Raw genomic sequence first — 19,602 nt, forward strand, 5'->3', positions numbered from 1 at the left:
ATGCTAGCAGATTTTGAAATGCTTTTTCTTCTTTTTCTGTAGCGTTTCAGCTAGCATTTTGCGGTTTTGTGAAGCGTTTTTGGTGTAGTAGATTTCATGTATTGTTACAGTAAAGCTGTTACTGAACAGCTACTGTAACAAAAACCGCCTGGCAAACCGCTCTGAAGTGCCGTTTTTCAGAGCGGTTTGCGTTTTTCCTATACTTAACATTGAGGCAGAAACGCATCCGCAATCCAAAATCTGCAGCAGCCCGGGAGTATGCGTTTCTGCAAAACGCCTCCCGCTCTGGTATGCACCAGCCCATTGAAATACATTACCCTAGCGGATCCGCACCCGCAAGCAGATCGCAAACTGCAGCGGAAACGCTCCGGTGTCCACTAGGCCTAAATGTGGGCTCAACAACATCTTCTATGGAGAGGCAGCGGATATTAATGGTAGGATAAGTAATGGGGACTCCCACACCCCTGCACCTGCAGCTTCTGAGGCTGCTCTCCCACTAGCTTTGGTCTCTGATATGTTTCTCCACTCCAGTTAGTATGCAGAGTTCATGCAAATTCTATGCAGATTAGACTTTGGCCAATCAACACAAAACACATTTGACTGGTCTGATTCTAAGCTTAAAGGGAACCTAAACTTTAAAAAAAAATACCAGTTGCCTGAATCGCCTGCTGATCCTGTGTCTCTAATACTTTTAGCCACAGCCCCTGAACAAGCAGATCAGGTGCTCTGACTAAAGTCAGACTGGATTAGCTGCATGCTTGTTTCAGGGTGTGATTCAGCCACTATTGCAGTCACTGAGATCAGCTGGACTGCCAGGCAACTGGTATTGTTTAACAGGAAACATCCATATCACTCTCAGTTAAGGTTCCCTTTAAAGGACAACTGAAGTGAGAGGTATTACGGAGGCTGCCATATTTATTTCCTTTTAACCAATACCAGTTGCCTGGCAGCCCTGTTGGTCTATTTGGCTGCAGTAGTGCCTGAATCATACCAGAAACAAGCATGCAGCTAATCTTGTCAGAGCTGACAAAAATGTCAGAAACACCTGATCTGCTGCATGCTTGTTCAGGGGCTATGGCTAAAAGTATTAGGGCCCATTTCCACTATCGCGGTTTCCGCCGCGATTCCGCAGTTTCCCTGCACATGAATCGCACGGGGAAACTCTGCCATAGGGCATAACGGCGCCGCGGCCGAATCGCTTGCGGGAGCGATTCGGCCGGAACCCCCCGCAGAATTCGCGCTGGAGGCTGCGAATCCCATTACGGCTCATGGGATTCGCCTGCGATCCCGCCCACCCGCTCAGTGCCGGCGTGCGTCTAAGAGACGCGCGCCGCACTAGTGGAAACGAGCCCTTAGAGGCAGAGGATCAGCAGGGCTGCCAGGCAACTGTTATTGCTTAAAAGGAAATAAATATGGTAGCCTCCATATCTCTCTCACTTCAGGTGTCCTTTAAAGCGGACCTGAACTCAGAACTTCCTCTCCTTTAAAAGATAAGCAACAGTATAATAATCTATAAAGAAAAACATTTCTTTGTTACAGCTGATATAAATCCTGCAATAAATCTGCAGTATGTCTACTTCCTGCTTTCATGGAAGCAGACATAGGATTAACAACTTGTGTTTACCAATTAGATGATTTGCTGAGGCAGTCAGCTGGCACAGCTGAGACATCAAATTACACTGGTGATTAGTCACAGATGAGGGGGGATTAGACGGGCTAAACTCTATAAATACATACAGGGTGCATTTCTCTGTTTTCCTTCTGTCCTGTGTAAGAGTTCAGGTCCACTTCAATGCCAATTGCATAGCTCCCAACTTTTGGAGGTGAGAAAGAGGGACGCTTAAACCACGCCCCTGCCACAACCCATGACCACGCCTCTGTCACACCCCTAGTCACGCATTGCATAAAGATTACATAAGAAAAATATGTTGTTTTATAATTCAAACCACACTGGTCCTTTCTATCTTGGTTAATTTTCCTTCATAGGAACATTTTAAAATTAGTTATATATCAATTTAAAGGATGGGAATAAAGTTTAGAGTCAAACACATTTTTTAGTAGATAAATATATATATTTACATAGAAAGAGGGACAAATGAGGAGGAAAGAGGAACAGGACTGCCAAAGAGGGACTGTCCCTCCAAAAGTGGGACAGTTGGGTGCTATGCAATTGAATTAAATGTGCCTGTAAGCCAGAGTTATTGGCATTGACCATCTCTCGGTCGTCACTCCGCCTCTGCAGGAAGGGAGCTGCTGCTGTGAGGATTCCCAGCAGCTCGTGCTGCCAGGCTGGTGAGAGTTATTCCATTGTTAGGTGAATTATGCAGGACATAATGAGAGGCACTGTATCACCGCACCCCGGGGACGTCCCGTGTTATCTGCCGCACTGTACTCTACTGACTTTACATCTTTCACAGCCAAGCAATCTCTCCTGTGCATAAAGCTGAACCGCCAGGAGAATATGCAGAGGGGATGAATAGCAGGAACGATCCTGCAGAACAGGGAGAGGTTATGGCTTCATAAGCAGCCATTATGTAAACAGACAGCGGGCTTCGAGGGGTTAAACCATCCCCTGAGGAGAGCGGCCCTCTCTCTCTCTCATGAATAATAATACAAGGGCATCAGCAGAGATTTGTAGCTTTATTCACAGGCGGCATCCTTTCCTCTGGGAGCGGCGCTACAATAAGAAGGGAAAACATTATGTGAAGCTGACACCATTACTCACAGCGCCAGGCGCAGCTTAAAGGGTGCACAGAGCAGAAACCAGAGCTGAGGAAGAGAGGTTCCTCACAGGGGCCCAAAACAGCCTCACTCACAAGGCTCTGAGGCTGCTTCACTCATGAGGGGCTAGCCATGCTTCACTCACAGACAGGCCCGGCCTCACTCACTCACAGACCGGCCTCACTCACTCACAGACAGGCCTAGCCATGCTTCACTCACAGACAGGCCAGGTCTCACTCACTCACAGACAGGCTCGGCCTCACTCAGTCACAGACAGGCCTGGCCTCACTCAGTCACAGACAGGCCTGGCCTCACTCAGTCACAGACAGGCCTGGCCTCACTCAGTCACAGACAGGCCTGGCCTCACTCAGTCACAGACAGGCCTGGCCTCACTCAGTCACAGACAGGCCCGGCCTCACTCAGTCACAGACAGGCCCGGCCTCACTCAGTCACAGACAGGCCTGGCCTCACTCAGTCACAGACAGGCCCGGCCTCACTCAGTCACAGACAGGCCCAGGCCTCGCTCACTCACAAGGCTCTGAGGCTCCTTCATGAGGGCCCAGGAACGTCTCACAGACAGGCCCGGCCTCACGCACTCACAGACAGGCCTAGCCATGCTTCAGTCACAGACAGGCCTGGCCTCACTCAGTCACAGACAGGCCCGGCCTCACTCAGTCACAGACAGGCCTGGCCTCACTCACCACGGGGGTCCTGAACCCAATGCACGGCAATGGAAGAGTTTCCATTGCGTGTGGAACGATCCGAGAATCTGCAGCATGCACGCCGGTTCACTTTAAAGTCGCAAAACCACTGCGTCTGCGCGGCCACGCCCTCGCTCCGCTGATGTCACCGGGAGCATACTGCGCAGTATGGCATGCACCTGTGCAGTACGCTCCCAGTGACGTCAGCAGAAGCGAGGAAGGCGGCCACGCAGACGTAGTGGTTTTGAGACTTTGTAGTCGCAAATTCCGGAAGTGAAGCCCAAGGTAACTTCAATTCTTTTTCCCCTTATCCTCCTACAGTACTCCTTTAGATGTATATTCTCTGCACTTCATTGATGAGTGGCACAGTGGTTTGCTCTATGGCAGCAAGGTTAGGAGGAGAGAGGCGTCATTGCAGGTCTGTTCAGAATTTCTGCCATACACTAAATCAGTGATCTGCAAACTTGGTTCTCCAGCTGTTAAGCCTAGTCTACACGTGCCGATTACTTTTATCAATCGATTAATAAGATCCGACAGGTCTGATCTCGCCGCGGCCGATTCCCCGCTCGTTCCCCGCGAGCGGGCAATAGCGGGGAATTGAGCGGAAGATAAGCTGCGCCGGCGGGGACGAGCGGGTATCGAATCCGACACGAGCGGGGATGCAGAAGAGGCGATTCGGCGGCTAATCGAGCCGCCGGATCGCTCCGTCTAGATGAGGCATTAAGGAACTACAAGTCCCACAATGCATTTGCCTTTATAAATCATGACTGTGGCTGTCAGCAGACTCCCGCATGCAGATCACTGCACTAAATACTGTACATCCATTTCTAGTTTATCCAGTTGCACATTACAGCATAATTTGTTCTTAGGAAGACAAGGTCAAGGTTATTGTGCGGACAGGTAGAGATGGTGAATGAGATCCAAATAATTTTGAGTTGATGCAAGACTATGCACATTTTGTATGCAAATTTATGCAGCTTGAAAATAGTCCAATCAAACTGTACTTCAGCAGGATTTGATTGGCTCATTTTCAAGCTGCATAAATCTGCATATAAAATTTGCATAATGCTGCATCAACATGAAATTATTTGCATCCCATTGTCCATCATTACTGTCAGGCAGTCAGATCCTCTCTCACATTTACTGTATGTTTGCAATTTCACAATGGCGTAAACTTGCTTCATAACCTGAAGTGACCCGGGGGTGAAAAAAAACCAATGAGACAGACCATTGTATCTATAAGCCTATACAGGATTTTTCTGGAGTCCCATGGTCTTATTTTGTATTTAAAAGGTAAAAATGTCGGTTTGAAGTTTTTACAGTCTAAGAGCTTGATTCACAAAAGAGTGCTAACTGTTAGCCGTTTTCGCACGAATTTTCGCATTGCGCGCGATTGCAAATTTTTGCACGAAACGATAACGTTTTCGTGCGCAAATGCGAATTTTTGCGCGAAAACGATATCGAGTTCACGTGAAAATTCGCGTTTGCGCGCAAAAACATTATCGTTTAGCGCGAAAATTCACGCAAAAACGCCCGTGCTAACAGTTAGCACTCTTTTGTGAATCAAGCCCTAAAGGTGCCCACACACACACACACACACACACACACAAAGATCTGATTTTACGCTAAAACCGGTTGTACAGAAAAATTGAAAGCTTTTTTTTTTTTAATTAGTATTTTTCTCCAATAAAACTTAATTGTGTTGGTGGAACTTTTTGTAAAATTTTTCATAAGGTTGAATGGAGTAGGATAGATTGTATTTCTTGATTTATAGACCCAATTTCTTGATATATAGTTTTCAATATTTTTGTTCATAATTGAAACATTGAGCAGGTGTGTGATGTATTGGTCAATCAGAAAGATTGACTGCATTTCTCGGATTGAAAATATATGGAAAAAAAAATTGTATTGTGTGTGGCCACGTTTAGGAAGATGACGATCTGAAAGGTTTTTCAGATCTCGGGTAAGAAAATTTACGTAACGTTTTCATCTATTCTGCACAGTAATTCCTAGGGCTGCACACATAAAAATCACAATTGCAAAAGACAAGATGGAGGATTAAGGCTGCTTTCACAGTTAGAGCCAGTCCACACTAGGTCCGGAAACGTATCCGTGGCTGCGTTTTTCAAACCTGATGAAAAACGGAGTCCCGGATACTAATGTTGAAAATAGCAGCCAGCCTCACCCAAGTAAAAAACGGATCCGTCTGCGTTTGCGGGGACCCGTTTTCAAAACCTGAACGGAAGGTCCGGATCTGCTGCATTTTCACGCAACGGATCAGGACCACGGATACACGCAGGGTGTAGTGAAAGCAATGAGAAAACGCATCTTCAGCTCCACAGGCAAAAAACGGATGTGAAAACGGATAGCCTGAGCTTTATGATTGGCCCCAAAAAATCCTCCCACTCCTTCCTAATGATGGAGACGTTTTCTGTCAGAGAAAAACTGAACGGAAACTGATGAAAAACTGATGCACTTTCATCAGTTTGCAGTACGGTGGGTACTTCCCCTGATCCGGACTGCAGTGTCCGTCCTGCAACCGGGTCTAGTGTGGACCCACTCTTAGACGTTACAGGTGCACGTTAGTGCAGCCTGTAACGCAGCCCAACACACAGCAATGAAAAATCAATGGGCTGTTCACAGTGCCCACGTTGCGTTACATTGTAACGCAGAAAGTAAAAACAAAGTGCTGCATGCTGTACGATATACGCGGCTAAGCCGCGTTAGACTGTTTGCACATGCTCAGTAATGTTGGAGGAGGAGGTCTCCCCTCCTCCTTCTCGGCCAGCCACATGGCTAATTAATATTCTCTGCACGGTGTGAAGTGCAGTGTTTACTTCCTGGAGCGCCGCTCCGTGCGGCGATTGGCCGGCGGGACCACGTGATGCCGCATGCGTCCAAGAGTACGCATCACAGGACGCATGAAGAGCCGCTTAACGCGGCTCGATCTGACGTCCAGCTTCTACCCCACTATGCGTTGCGTTAGGTGCACGTTATGCAACCTTAACGTAGCATCTAACGCAACGTCTTAGTGGGAAAGAAGCCTAAAGGTAGCCACACACAAAATACAATAAAATTATCTGATTCTATGGCAATTCAAGAAGATAGGTTATCTAAACAAATTGAAAGCTTTTTGATCAGAATCTTCGAGGTACCACACATGTATTTTCAAGACTGCCACAACTTCGGGATAAGATCGTACACTCTGAAAAAATTGGTTTGTTAGAAATATCAAGAGAAAACTGTAATGAATTGCTACATAAAATTTTTTCTGGGTGAATACAATTTCAGAATCCATCACACACCATACAATTCTTCATGAAATTGCTCAGAATTTTCCAACATGTCTTAAAAAAAAACAAAAAAAAAAACCCCTGGAAATTCGATCTGGTTTTTTGATTAAAACAAATAAGCTTTTGATTAATTTTTTGGGGATGGTGTGTGGCCACCTTTATAGATTCCCCCTTTTTTCAGAGTTTTCAAAAAATGTGCATAATTGTGGAAAACTTTTGCCTGTATAATATATGGGGTGGATGATTGAAATGTTACAATCAATCAGAAAAACTGATCGTAATTCTTGAATTGAAAAGAAATATAAAAATTGTATGGTGTGTGGTTACCTTTAGGCTTAGTACATAAGTGCCGATATTCACTTCCTAGCCACAAATAATCCCTTCAACATAATCGGATTGTCCAGCTGACCGATCTGCAGGCTGTTCTAAAACATCTGATAAACAATAATTTTAAAGAGGAACTGTAACGACAAAACGGCCCCTGGGGGGTACTCACCTCGGGTGGGGGAAGCCTCCGGATCCTAATGAGGCTTCCCACGCCGTACTCCATCCGTCAGGGGTCTCGCTGCAGCCCTCCGTGCAGCGGTGACGTAATATTTACCTTCCTGGCTCCTGCGCAGGCGCTCTGACGGCTGTCGGCTCCGAAGTAGGCGGAAATACCCGATCGCCGTCGGGTCTGCTCTACTGCGCAGGCGCAAGTTTCCGGCGCCTGCGCAGTAGAGCGGACCCGACGGAGATCGGGTATTTCCGTCTATTTCCGTGCCGAAAGTCGCCACAGCGCCCCCGCTGGAGCCAGCAAAGGTAAATATTGAACTGACAGTCGGCACAGTCGCCGGCTGTTCGGAGGGCTGCAGCGAGACCCCCGTGGGACAGAGGACGGCGTGGGAAGCCTCATTAGGATCCGGAGGCTTCCCCCACCCGAGGTGAGTACCCCCCATGGGATCTTTTTAATGTTACAGAGTCTCTTTAACGTATTTGTATGTAAACAGAGGCGCCAGCAGGATAAAAGTCAATAAAATTTTTAAAAATTGCTTGGAGGAAGTGGTGGGCTTGCCTCCCAAAAGCAGACACGAGATCCTGTCTTCATATAAATCAATACATTTATTATACGGTACCCCAAAAACAGTGCAACGCGTTTCGCAGGCCCAGCCCGCTTCATCAGGCAATAAAAGTGGGGACAAAACAGAATTTCGTCAATAGCAGGTGTAGCGCTTCAGGGTGTAGGCGCTACACCTGCTAGAATTTCGTCAATAGCAGGTGTAGCTCCTGAGGCGCTACACCTGCTATTGACGAAATTTTGTTTTGTCCCCACTTTTATTGCCTGATAAAGCGGGCTGGGCCTGCGAAACGCGTTGCACTGTTTTTGGGGTACCGTATAATAAATGTATTGATTTATATGAAGACAGGATCTCGTGTCTGCTTTTGGGAGGCAAGCCCACCACTTCCTCCAAGCAATTTTTAAAAATTTTATTGACTTTTATCCTGCTGGCGCCTCTGTTCTACATACAAATACTCTGTGTCCACTCCTGGTGGAGGGGAGTGCTACCCCCTTTCTTGTTTCTTTACTACAGAGAGCGACTTCTTAATCCTGAGTGAGGACAGGTCTAATCTCCTCACCTGCCTATACAGTGGTTGCCTGGATGGTAACCCATGTTTGTGAGTATAAATTCTCTCACTAAACCACTTACCAATTGTCTTTAACATACTACACTATATTAGGCTCTCGGTTTTTTTCTAATCATTTTAACGTGAAGGAATCGGATACGGCAGTCAATATCTAATGGTCCTCCACATGTTGCGTTGCGTGCGTATGAGTGATGATCCATGTAATGTCTCAAGAACCGGAACCTGCAGGAGGCTTCGTGGACCCAGAGGTCAGCTTGGGGAAGCCTTCATACAAATGTGCATATTGATTTTTTGGCTTCCCCAACTGATCGATCTCTGATTGGGAAATCAACTGGAATGACTGATTGTGTGAAGTTTGGTCACAAGTTGCCTAATGTGTGGCAGGACACATGCTGTCAGAGACGTAGCTATGGGGGGACAAGGGGGGACGTATGTCCCTGGGCACAGCACTGTGAGAGAACTCAGCATGGCTGCTGCACCCCCACGAGTATGTGAAGTAGCTTGCTGGCGCTGGTTGCCTGAAGTACCCCTGCTTCTCTCTCTACCCCTGCAGAGGAGTGCAGAAGCATTAAAAGCAGCAGAAAAAAGCAGGGCCCATCTGGCTACCTATGAGGGGTGGGGGGCACAAACGGGGAAGGTAGGAACATCTGGCTATCTAAAGGGGGGGCACAGCTGGCTATCTAAAGGGGGGCACATTTGGCTATTTAAAGAGGGACACATTTGACTATCAAAAAGGGGGGGGGGGAAACATCTGGCTCTCTTAATGGGGCACATCTGGCTATCTATAGGGGTACACATTTGGCTATTTAAATGGGAGAAAGGGGGGGGGGGACATGTGGCTATCTAAACAACATATGACTCCACCCATGACCACATTCTGATGCATGGGCACACCTATTTTGTCCAGAGGGGGACACAGAAACTGTCTTTGTCCCCGGGCCTCAAAAACCCCTAGCTAAACCTCTGCATGCTGTATTCCTGATGAGAGGTTTGCCACCGGGGAACGCTCAACTGTTAGGTAGGACGTATACACCCCACTCTATACAACCTCCTATAGATATAATCATTTCAGTTTGACATTGTCCCACCTGATACAACCTGCGAGGAGTTGACGGTTGTCATGGAGAGGTTGCTCTGCTGTAGTGTTGAGGACGGTACGACGATTCCTTGGGGGTTGCTGGATAAGCCAGACAGGGAGTTGGGAGAATTCTGTAACAAGTCCTGGAATGACAACAGAAGAAGCATGCTTACACAGGCATATGCGTCAACAAAAGCCCATGAATACCGTTGGATGGGATGGTGGATATACGGAGGGCATGAACCTGTCTTTGTTCCTTATGGGGCGAGAATTGGATCCGCCCTTTCCTGTCATGCATTAAAAAAAAAAATCACAAAAACATGACTAAAATATAAAACAAATACTCAAAAAATTGCTAATGCAAATTTGTGCATGCAGGAAATATACTGGGGTTGGGGGGAGGAGGGCAGTACCACCACCAGGGAAGCAATGTTAGGGAGGGGGCCACTAAACACCACCAGGGAAGCTATACTGGGGAGAGGGGGTACCTAATACTGGGGGCACATCTGGCTCTCTATAGTGGGGAGGGGGCTACCTAATAATGGGGGAACATCTGCCTATCTATACCGCAAAGGGGAGAAACCTAATACTGGGGGCATATCTAGCTATCTATACTGGGGAGGAGGACTGCCCACTACTGCGGGCATATCTGGCTATATGGGGGAGGGGGCTGCCTAATACTGGGGTGGGGGGATGGCTACCTAATACTGGGGACATATCTGGCCAACAATGCTGCAATAGGGGGGGGGGGGGGGGCAGGGGTACCTAATACATGTGGCATGTGAGCACAGCAGAGCCATGGTCAGACATGACTCAATACAGTGGTCCCCTCTCCAGCATCCGTGCCCCCAGTGCCTGCAAGCCCAAGTTCAGAGCAGGGGAGCGGCTACCGGTGGTGAATTCATCACCTTCAGCCTCCTGCGTGCCAAGAGGTGCCTTACTGGGTGATGCTATTTTTTACCCCCTGTGCATCTTATGCACACCCATTCAGTATAAAGAAGTTCCAGTGGTAACATGAAAGACAAGATAGCAGGCTGTGCCGCGTGTTGCAGCGGTCTGACGCACAGAACCGGCTGGACAAAACACTGGCTGCCTAAACTTCGGCATCAAACCTACGCTTATCTGACGCATAAATATCACATGGAATAAGCCGGTAAAGAAAACCCATCTGCAGGAAAGGATGGCTTCGCACTAAAGGTGGCCGCTAACGATCCAATTTCTAGCAAAAAAACGTTTGAGCGATCAGATAATTCTGATCAGAAGTGAAATATCATAATACATAGTTCACTACATCATCAACGAACCAATCTTTGCTTCCCATCTATCACAACCGTCAAGAAATTCCAACTGTTTATAATCGTTTGTAATCGATTGTGCCCATCAGAGATTATTTACAACCAATCTGATCACATCCAATCAGAATTACCTGATCGCTCGAATGATTTTTCGCTAGAAATTGGACCGTTAGTGACCACCTTAAAGGGATCCTGAGATGGTGGATTAGCAAAAAAATATACATACCTGGGGTTTCCTCCAGCCTGATCGCTCCCAAGCCGTCTTCTTCTCCCTCCGTTCGCCCATAATTTGTCCTGGAAAGTCTCCAGTTCAGGACCAATTGCGCATGCACAGCCTGGCCACGTGCGCCTGCTGCGTTCATATTGCCTGGAGCGTTCTGTGCCTGCGCAGTACTACTGCCCAAGTACAGAACGCTCTCGGCAACGGGAGTAAGACAGGGAAGCGCGACTGGCCAGACTCCACATACGCCCACTGGATGATTTTCCGGGGGCCAATTGCAGGAGAACGGAGAGGGAGAAAAGGACGCTGTGGGAGGGACTGGAGGAAGCCCCAGGTATGTAGATTTTATTGCGGTTCAGGTACACTTTAAGGGCTATTTATTACCCGCGTAATATATATATATATATATATATATATATATATATATACATATATATTTATTTATTTTGCAAGGATCCGAGGTGGCTGCAAAAAACCGAAACCCTCATTACTTCTCCTGACCAGCGCATACTAATTAGATCAACATTTAAAAAAAAAAAAAATCTATTCACAACAGCCACAGGACAGCTTTACATCTCATTAACTTCTCACTTCCTATTTCCAGCCGAATTACTGATAAAAATGTGCCTCTCCATTTTCCCGGGCACGCAGCCCCGCCGCTTCATATCTAACATCTCTCTTGTCGCCCGGGATGCAAGTGGTTGCCACGGCAACCCGCAATAATAGAAGCTAATAAATTACAAACGAGATGCTCGTTGAGCAATTATTGTCGTCCTTTATGCAAGTTTCTTGCTAATTTCGCTCATAAGGGAGAAGCGCAATAAGCGGAGAAGGCAGAAGAAGTCTCTTTCCAGAGGATATTAACAAACAAGAGGAAGAAAACCCCCCTCTCTCCCTACTTTTAAAATCAGTGATTAAGTGAATCTGTTATTTCACGATGTCTAAATTAGATTTTTTTTCTCTCCCCTGCCATTATTTATTTGTATTTTTGGAGGCGATCCTGGGAGAAAGGGAAAAAAACGAGAGAAAATTGCTCAAAATGAATATATCTTTTCATGTAGCGCGCATCAAATATTCCCGATATCATCTCGCTCGCCAGCACATGCAATATTTAACTATTCTCTGCAGCCCATAAAACGCACAACACAAAGGCGGAGGGGTTGTGTGTTGTTGTAACACTGTTAGGGCTGTGTATAAACACGGCAGGGCAGGATGGCTATTGTGTGGTGGCCGACAAAAAGACCAATGTACTAGGACGAGCAGGCCCGGTCCGCCCATGATGCCAAGTGAGGCAACTTCCTCAGGTGACAGAAGTCTGGGGACGGTGACAGAAGTCTGGGGACAGCACCAGACAGAAACAGGAAGTAAAGAGAGTGTCTGGCCAACCTATACTGGGGGCAACTGTACCTAGCTACCAACACTGGGGGCACCTATACCTGGCTACCTACCTATACTGAGAGTATTTTTGGGGGGTTCACCACAGCTATAACGTGCGGTGCAAATTGTTGGGTACTGTGCGATCATTCCAATTCGGTTTGCCTTTGTCAGGTTGCCTTGCAGCAGAAAGTTTAGAACTGGCGCTGAGGACGAGGCCTTAGCCTTAAAGCCAGGGGTGTAGCAATAGGGGTTGCAGAGGTTGTGACCGTATTGGGGCCCTTGGGCCAAAGGGGCCTCGAAGGGCCCTCCCTCAACTACAGAATTAGCTTTCTATTGGTCCTGTGCTCATAATAATCACTTTTATAGATGCTTTAAATAGTGGTAATCAATCATTAACAAACTGTTCCCCATCCCCTTCTTGCACCTCTGAAACTGCAGTTACCATTGGCAGGTTTTGGTGTGCCGTATCAATTGTTATATATAGCGTGCTTGGTGGGCCCATTGTAAAACTTGCATCGGGACCCACAGCTCCTTAGCTATGCCACTGCTTGACAGCACAATGATATCCAAAATAAAGTGCTGATGGCCAAGTTGTCACAACAAGGCTTCTGCTCGGCAAGTGGGCTAGCCTTGGGGTGGCTAGAGGGCTCTAGATTGAGGACACCTGGCCCGTCTTCTGGCTATGTTCTGTTTTAAACTCAATAGTGGACAAAGCTCAGGATGAAACTGTATGAACTGCGAAGTTCTCATGGACTCTCGGCCACCCAACCCTGAGATGCCATCCTGCCTCGCTGTACCCCTTTGCCTTTCTACATGAGAGTGGCGCTACACTGGGGCACGTTTGGGCACTGGCCCCCCGGGAATCACCACTCCATAACATACAGTTCTTTGATCTGTCCCCACAGGAGTAGCTTGCTAGCTAGCAAGCAAGGATTAAAGCATGCCAGCCACCTAGCCCAGTACATCTGTAGGTAACTTTTCTTCCATAATAGCACCATAATTTGGACAATCTGTTCTGCTGAAAAGCCTCTGAGTTCTGTTTGTGATGTTTACATTTGGTTCCTATCATTGCTGAACTACTTTAAGCCTTTATTCTTTCACCTGAGTTAGGCAAAAAATATCTAAAGCTCGCCATACAAACATCCATTTTGATCACCCAGATCGGCCCCACCTGCCACCCATCGTGGCCCCTTTGTGCCCCCCAAATATTTGAAGCCGAAGCCACCACTGCTTCTACAAGAACTCTGCTCAATCACTGCTCTACCAAATGTGGACTTTTGAGGCTTGCCCTTGTATGTTGCCAGGTTGAATTATTTGTTGGTCCACCAACTAGAAAATGCAAAGAAGAAACTAGAAATAACTTCCTTGTCTGCTCTCAGGAAATAAAACACGTTATTTGGAGCCATCACGGCATGTTATCTCCAGCCCACATCCCAGGTGTCCCAAGACTATCCCACTTGCTGAGCAGCTGCAATGTTGTCACAACTTGCACATCAGCACTTTATTTTGGATGTCATGCTCATTTAAGTCCAAGTCCTAGACGTGTACCTTGTTCTTTTTGTCTGCCGCCACACAATAGCCATCCCGACTGCCCTGCTGTGTTTTTACACAACCCTAACAGCGTAACAACCACACACAATCCCTCCGCCTTTGTGTTGTGCATTTTATGGGCAAAGATGGAAAGAGAATGGGAAACAGAGTGGCCAGTGTATGTCATAGTTTCCTCCTGAGGTTTGTCCACTATTGAGTTAAAACAGAGCATAGCCAGAAGACTATAGGAACCCCAGGAGTCTATAGGAAGGGTCTCTAAGGCACCACACCAGATGAATGTTTCAAGTTATTAAATTCTGCTCTCCACCCTCGGTTTTTATTCTCCTTAGAGTTATCTTCCAGAAGTTCTGTCACATAAAAATGTTTTGAAACATCTGAATACCTTCATTTTAGCTTTTTCAGCATGGCCAATGCTGTGTTTTGAGACAAGCACTGACAGGTTCTCTTGGAACTGCCCTGGGAGCCTGCAACTGCTACACTCTGACGGGGGACAGTCGTCACTGTCTCAAATAGGAAGGGGTGGAGCAACAGTCAGACAACACACCACTGATTGGTAGAGTTGAGCTTAGCCAAGCCTTCTCTACAAGAAGGCACTACAAGCCGTGGCAGTCACATGACCATGCGGCAAATGCTAAAATTAACAACATTTGTAGACATTCTAAAACATTTTTTCTTCTGCTAAAGGCTGGTGGGAGGAAGAAGGAGTGATAGTTTGAATTAAAAAATGTAGCTCCGAGAGGTGTTTTAAGAAGATACATTTGATATATAGTATGTGACAGTTAACTTTCAGGGAAATTTGCAGTTTATTTTTCAGCCAGTTTCCATTCTCAAGCTAAAGAGAAGTTGTAGAACTGAATGTGATCAGGAGTCTATGTATACTTTACCAGACTGGAATTACATGTAGGAGTACACTGATCTCCCCCAATACCAATTTTATAATTTGTAGGTTGGTGAAGGCTGGGACCATTCGGCTTGGGGTGTGGGAGTGGCTTGGCTTTTGGGTGGGAGTGGCTTGGCTTGAGGGGTGCTCAACATGGAGTTTCCTGATTTTCAGAATGTATAACAGCTTTTTAGTTCACCCCACAGTATGTTCTCGGCTTTGTAGAACTTGCAGATGCAGGTGGAGGCAGGAACCTATGACTGATGTCTGAAATTATGGGCCACCTATGAGTAGTGACAGATATTGGGGCTACCTATGACAGCTGGCATTGGGGGCCACCTATGACAGCTGGCAGATTTTGGGGGCCACTTATGACTGCTGGCAGATTTTTGGGGCCACCTATGACTGCTGGCAGATATTAGGGCTACCTATATTGGGGGTCACCTATGACCGCTGGCTGATATTGGGTGCCACCTATGACTGCTGGCAGATATTGGGGGACACCTATGACTGTAGGCAGATATTGGGGGACACCTATGACTGTAGGCAGATATTGGGGGACACCTATGACTGTAGGCTGATATTTGGGTCACCTATGACTGCTGGCAGATATTGGGGGACACCTCTTACTTCTGGCTGATATTTAGGTCACCTATGACTGCTGGCAGATATTGGGGGACACCTCTTACTTCTGGCTGATATTTGGGTCACCTATGACTGCTGGCAGATATTGGGGGACACCTATGACTGTAGGCAGATATTGGGAGGCACCTATGATTGCTGGCAGATATTGGAGGCCACCTATAACTGCTGGCTGATATTTGGGTCACCTATGACTGCTGGCTGATATTTGGGTCACCTATGATTGCTGGCTGATATTTGGGTCACCTATGACTGCTGGCAGATATTGGGGGACACCTATGACTACTGGCTGATACTGGTAGTCCCCTATGACTGTTGATTGACATTGGGCGACACCTATGACTGCTGGCAGATATTGAGGGACACCTATGACTACTGGCTGATATTGGGGGACACCTATGACAGCTGGCAGATATTGAGGGACACCTATGACTACTGGCTGATACTGGTAGTCCCCTATGACTGCTGATTGACATTGGGCGACACCTATGACTGCTGCAGATATTGGGGGACACTTATGATTGCTGGCTGATATTGGGGGACACCTATGATTGCTGGCTGATGCCTGCCACCCTAACCTCCCTTCCCTACTCCTTTCCTTCCCAAAAAGATGTGAGGCAGGGGGAATATAATCTAGTACCTCCCCTAGGGCCCCATTTCATCTTAATCCATCTCGGTTTTCCCCACTAACTGCTTATGGCATTGTGTTTTCTACACAATGGCATTACTTTGGTTTAAAGACAGGCAGGATAACTATATATGGGCAATAAGGAGTTGGAAGACAGGTTTTCAAAGCATGGCATGCAAGACTAGAAGTGCTGTAAATATATTGAGCCCCAGGTTTTGTATTTGCTGACCTGCGCGTGGAGACTGTTGGCCGCCTGGTTTGGGGAATAAGGCCCTCCCAAGTCGTTCCTGAGGAGATTATCGCTGTGCATTTTGGTTTTCAGACATGTGATGTAGCGGTTGCAGAAGTCCTTGCACAATTCATTCACCTTCTCCAGCTCCAGCAGGTGGATTCTCAGCACTTGGATTGCCTTCACCATCTGAAATACAGAGACACGCCCACATCAGTTACAGCTTCATGTCACCTGAACAGATCAGCAAAGTACAATTTGCCATGTAATGTAGTTTTTATTCAGAAAAAAACGAGGACTCGTGTCTGTGGATGGCCAATCTATCAAATTAAGAAAAATAAAATAAAAGTGCTTTTATTTTCATGAACCATTTACATTGCATGACTATTCTGTGTATCCTATATAGTAATCCCCGTGTCCCTGCGTCATGGTTTTCAGTTTGTCCGTCCATCCCTGGCTTTTTTGTACTGAGCATGTGCGCAGCCAGGGCGGTTAGGACACAGGGCCGGATCTGACAGTTTGCTGTGTGTGGGTCACAGAGGTTCTCATTGCATTGTGGGAAATAACAGCTTTTTCCAACTGCCAAGCAAGCAGCTCCCTGTGTGCATAGACTTCAGACAGTGGTGGGGAACGAGCAAGCGGGACGCGTATGTGTGCGCATTGCGGGGGGTAGCGGCTGTGACCTTGCGCCCGTTTCTTGAATGGGTGGACCTTTTTACTAGTTTTAGAATAAAGATCTTTGCTGCCAATCAGGAAAGAATCTACAACTCAATAATAGGAATGGTCAATGAGAGGCAAATACTGTAATTTCGAGTTGATGCAGGATTATGTAAATTTGGTATGCAAATTTTTGCAGTTTAAAACTGGACCAATCAAATTTTACCTCAGCAGAATTTGAATTGTTTATGTTCATGCTGCATACATTTGCATACAAAATTTGCATTTGCTGCATCAACTTGAAATTATTTGCATCCCATTTACTATACCTACTGAATAACACGCTTTACTTATCTACTGCCTGGGAGCAGATGGACAGCAGCATACTGTAGTTACATTTTATACATGATATTCCCCCCCCCCCCCCCCGATACAAGATGCCGATACAAGATGGTAATTGCATTTTAAATCTTGTTTATTCATTTCTGGACTACAAAATGTAACAATTACTAGGTAATACAATGAGAAACCCAATACAGCTGGCTGAACAATAAACTGGGGACAATGTTCAGAGTACTGACACTTCACAATGACAAACATTTGGTAATCTACACAGATTCACTGAGATCTGGTACTGTATACAGAATTACTGAGATCTAGAACTCTGCATAGAATCACTGAGATCTGGTACTGTATACAGAATTACTGAGATCTGGCACTCTGCATAGACTCATTGAGATCTGGTACTCTCCATAGAATCACTGAGATCTAGTACATTAGACAGAATCACTGAGATCTGGTACTGTGCATAGAATCACTGAGATCTGGTACTGTGCACAGAATCACTGAGATCTGGTACTGTGCATAGAATCACTGAGATCTGGTACTGTGCACAGAATCACTGAGATCTCGTACTGTGCATAGAATCACTGAGATCTGGTACTGTGCATAGAATCACTGAGATCTGGTACTGTGCATAGAATCACTGAGATCTGGTACTCTGCATAGACTCGCTGAGAACTGGTACTCTGCCCAGATCCACTGAGATCTGGTACTCTGCATAGAATCACTGAGATCTGGTACTGTGCACAGAATCACTGAGATCTGGTACTCTGCATAGACTCGCTGAGAACTGGTACTCTGCACAGATCCACTGAGATCTGGTACTCTGCACAGAATCACTGAGATCTGGTACTCTGCATAGAATCACTGAGATCTGGTACTGTGCACAGAATCACTGAGATCTGGTACTCTGCATAAACTCGCTGAGAACTGGTACTCTGCACAGATCCACTGAGATCTGGTACTCTGCACAGAATCACTGAGATCTGGTACTCTGCATAGAATCACTGAGATCTGGTACTGTGCACAGAATCACTGACATCTGGTCCTCTGCAAAGACTCGCTGAGAACTGGTACTCTGCACAGATCCACTGAGATCTGGTACTGTGCACAGATTTCCTATGAATTTATACTGTAGACAGACTTGATGCGATACAGTGCTTTACATAGATTCACTTAGAACTACTAATGTATAGGTATTCACTGAGATTTGGTCTTATTTCACATTATTCTTGTGCTCAGTGCAAACTGATCTATGCTGAGTTTGTGCAAGCCGGTCCTGTCATTTCCTTGTACGGTATACTAGAAGCATTGTAAATCAAATCAAAGATAGCTTTATTGACATGACCAAGCTTCATACAGGCATTGCTAAAGCAAGGGGGAATGGGGGAAACAGTATGTAACACAGCTTTTAGAAGCTTGCAATGGATTCACAGTGAAATGGTATGTGAATCACTAACATGCAAGAACCGAACTCTCCGAACCTCCCCCGTTAGGCAGTGAAAGGTATGACAGATGTCGCTGGAGATGGCGGTCCTTCACCGTGAGTGCGGCGGCTACGCATTTTTATTCCACGCAGAATTTCCCCATAAAGGAAGCAGACAGGCAGAGGCAGCGACGGGGTACAGGCAGGCAGGGCGACATAAATCTCTCAATTAGCTCAGATCATTTCTCCAGCTCCCATTTATGCGCCTGCCCGGCCGCGCCGTATTCCTGTCCCCGAGAAGAGTTACAGGCCACTGAAAGACGTGCGCAGGATTGTAAAAAACACAGATGCTGAATTAATTGACTGCGTGGCACTCTGCGGCTGATTGAGTTGATAATGGCAAGATCTGACCTTTTTCTATTTTCTAATTATGTGCATCTCGGCTGCGAGGAATACATGATTTCTCTTCTAATGATGGCTAATGTCGCTGGCCTTTTCATCATCTTTACGCCAGAGCAATTCCTCAGGATTTACATGCCGGCGGAGGAGAGGGAACATAAGGTGGAGATGTGACTTTAGCGCGGCGCGGGGCTCCGGACATTTCCGGTGGATTCGTGTCCCGGCGATAATGTCAGCGGGAAGACTCTGGAGAAGAGGACGGAGTCGTGCAAAGCCGAAACCGAATACTGAGGTCCTCCTCTGGTGTAGGAATGAGGGGGAACACTCTGGAATTTCAGCGTGATGGACAAGGGCGCTGGGGGAGAGGGGAAGCCTTGACTCCCCTATTTCTCCAGAGTCCCCCCATATCAAGGACCATGAGGGCTGGTATAGATCAGGGTGTGGAGCCCCAAACAGTCTGTGCTCCCCATTCTGGCTATACCAGCCTCGGTGACAAGGCTTTGGAGAGAGGACCCCCACGTCATTTTTATAAAATGT

General features: G+C 46.7%; 1 protein-coding gene across 11 annotated transcripts in view; it reads right to left on the reverse strand.

Moving 5' to 3' along the window:
- PKNOX2 (PBX/knotted 1 homeobox 2) overlaps positions 1-19,602 on the reverse strand; it is a 603,376-nt gene that overhangs the window by 51,928 nt on the left and 531,846 nt on the right. For all 11 annotated transcript variants that reach the window (XM_068238894.1, XM_068238887.1, XM_068238895.1 and 8 more), the window contains 2 exons: positions 16,242-16,430; positions 9,430-9,562 (listed from right to left, as the gene is read on the reverse strand). In XM_068238894.1, coding sequence (XP_068094995.1) covers positions 9,430-9,562; positions 16,242-16,430 — 322 coding nt within the window. The remainder of the gene's footprint in view (positions 1-9,429; positions 9,563-16,241; positions 16,431-19,602) is intronic.

Source organism: Hyperolius riggenbachi, chromosome 6 (genome assembly GCF_040937935.1).
Source record: "Hyperolius riggenbachi isolate aHypRig1 chromosome 6, aHypRig1.pri, whole genome shotgun sequence".
Taxonomy (NCBI): Eukaryota; Metazoa; Chordata; class Amphibia; order Anura; family Hyperoliidae; genus Hyperolius; species Hyperolius riggenbachi.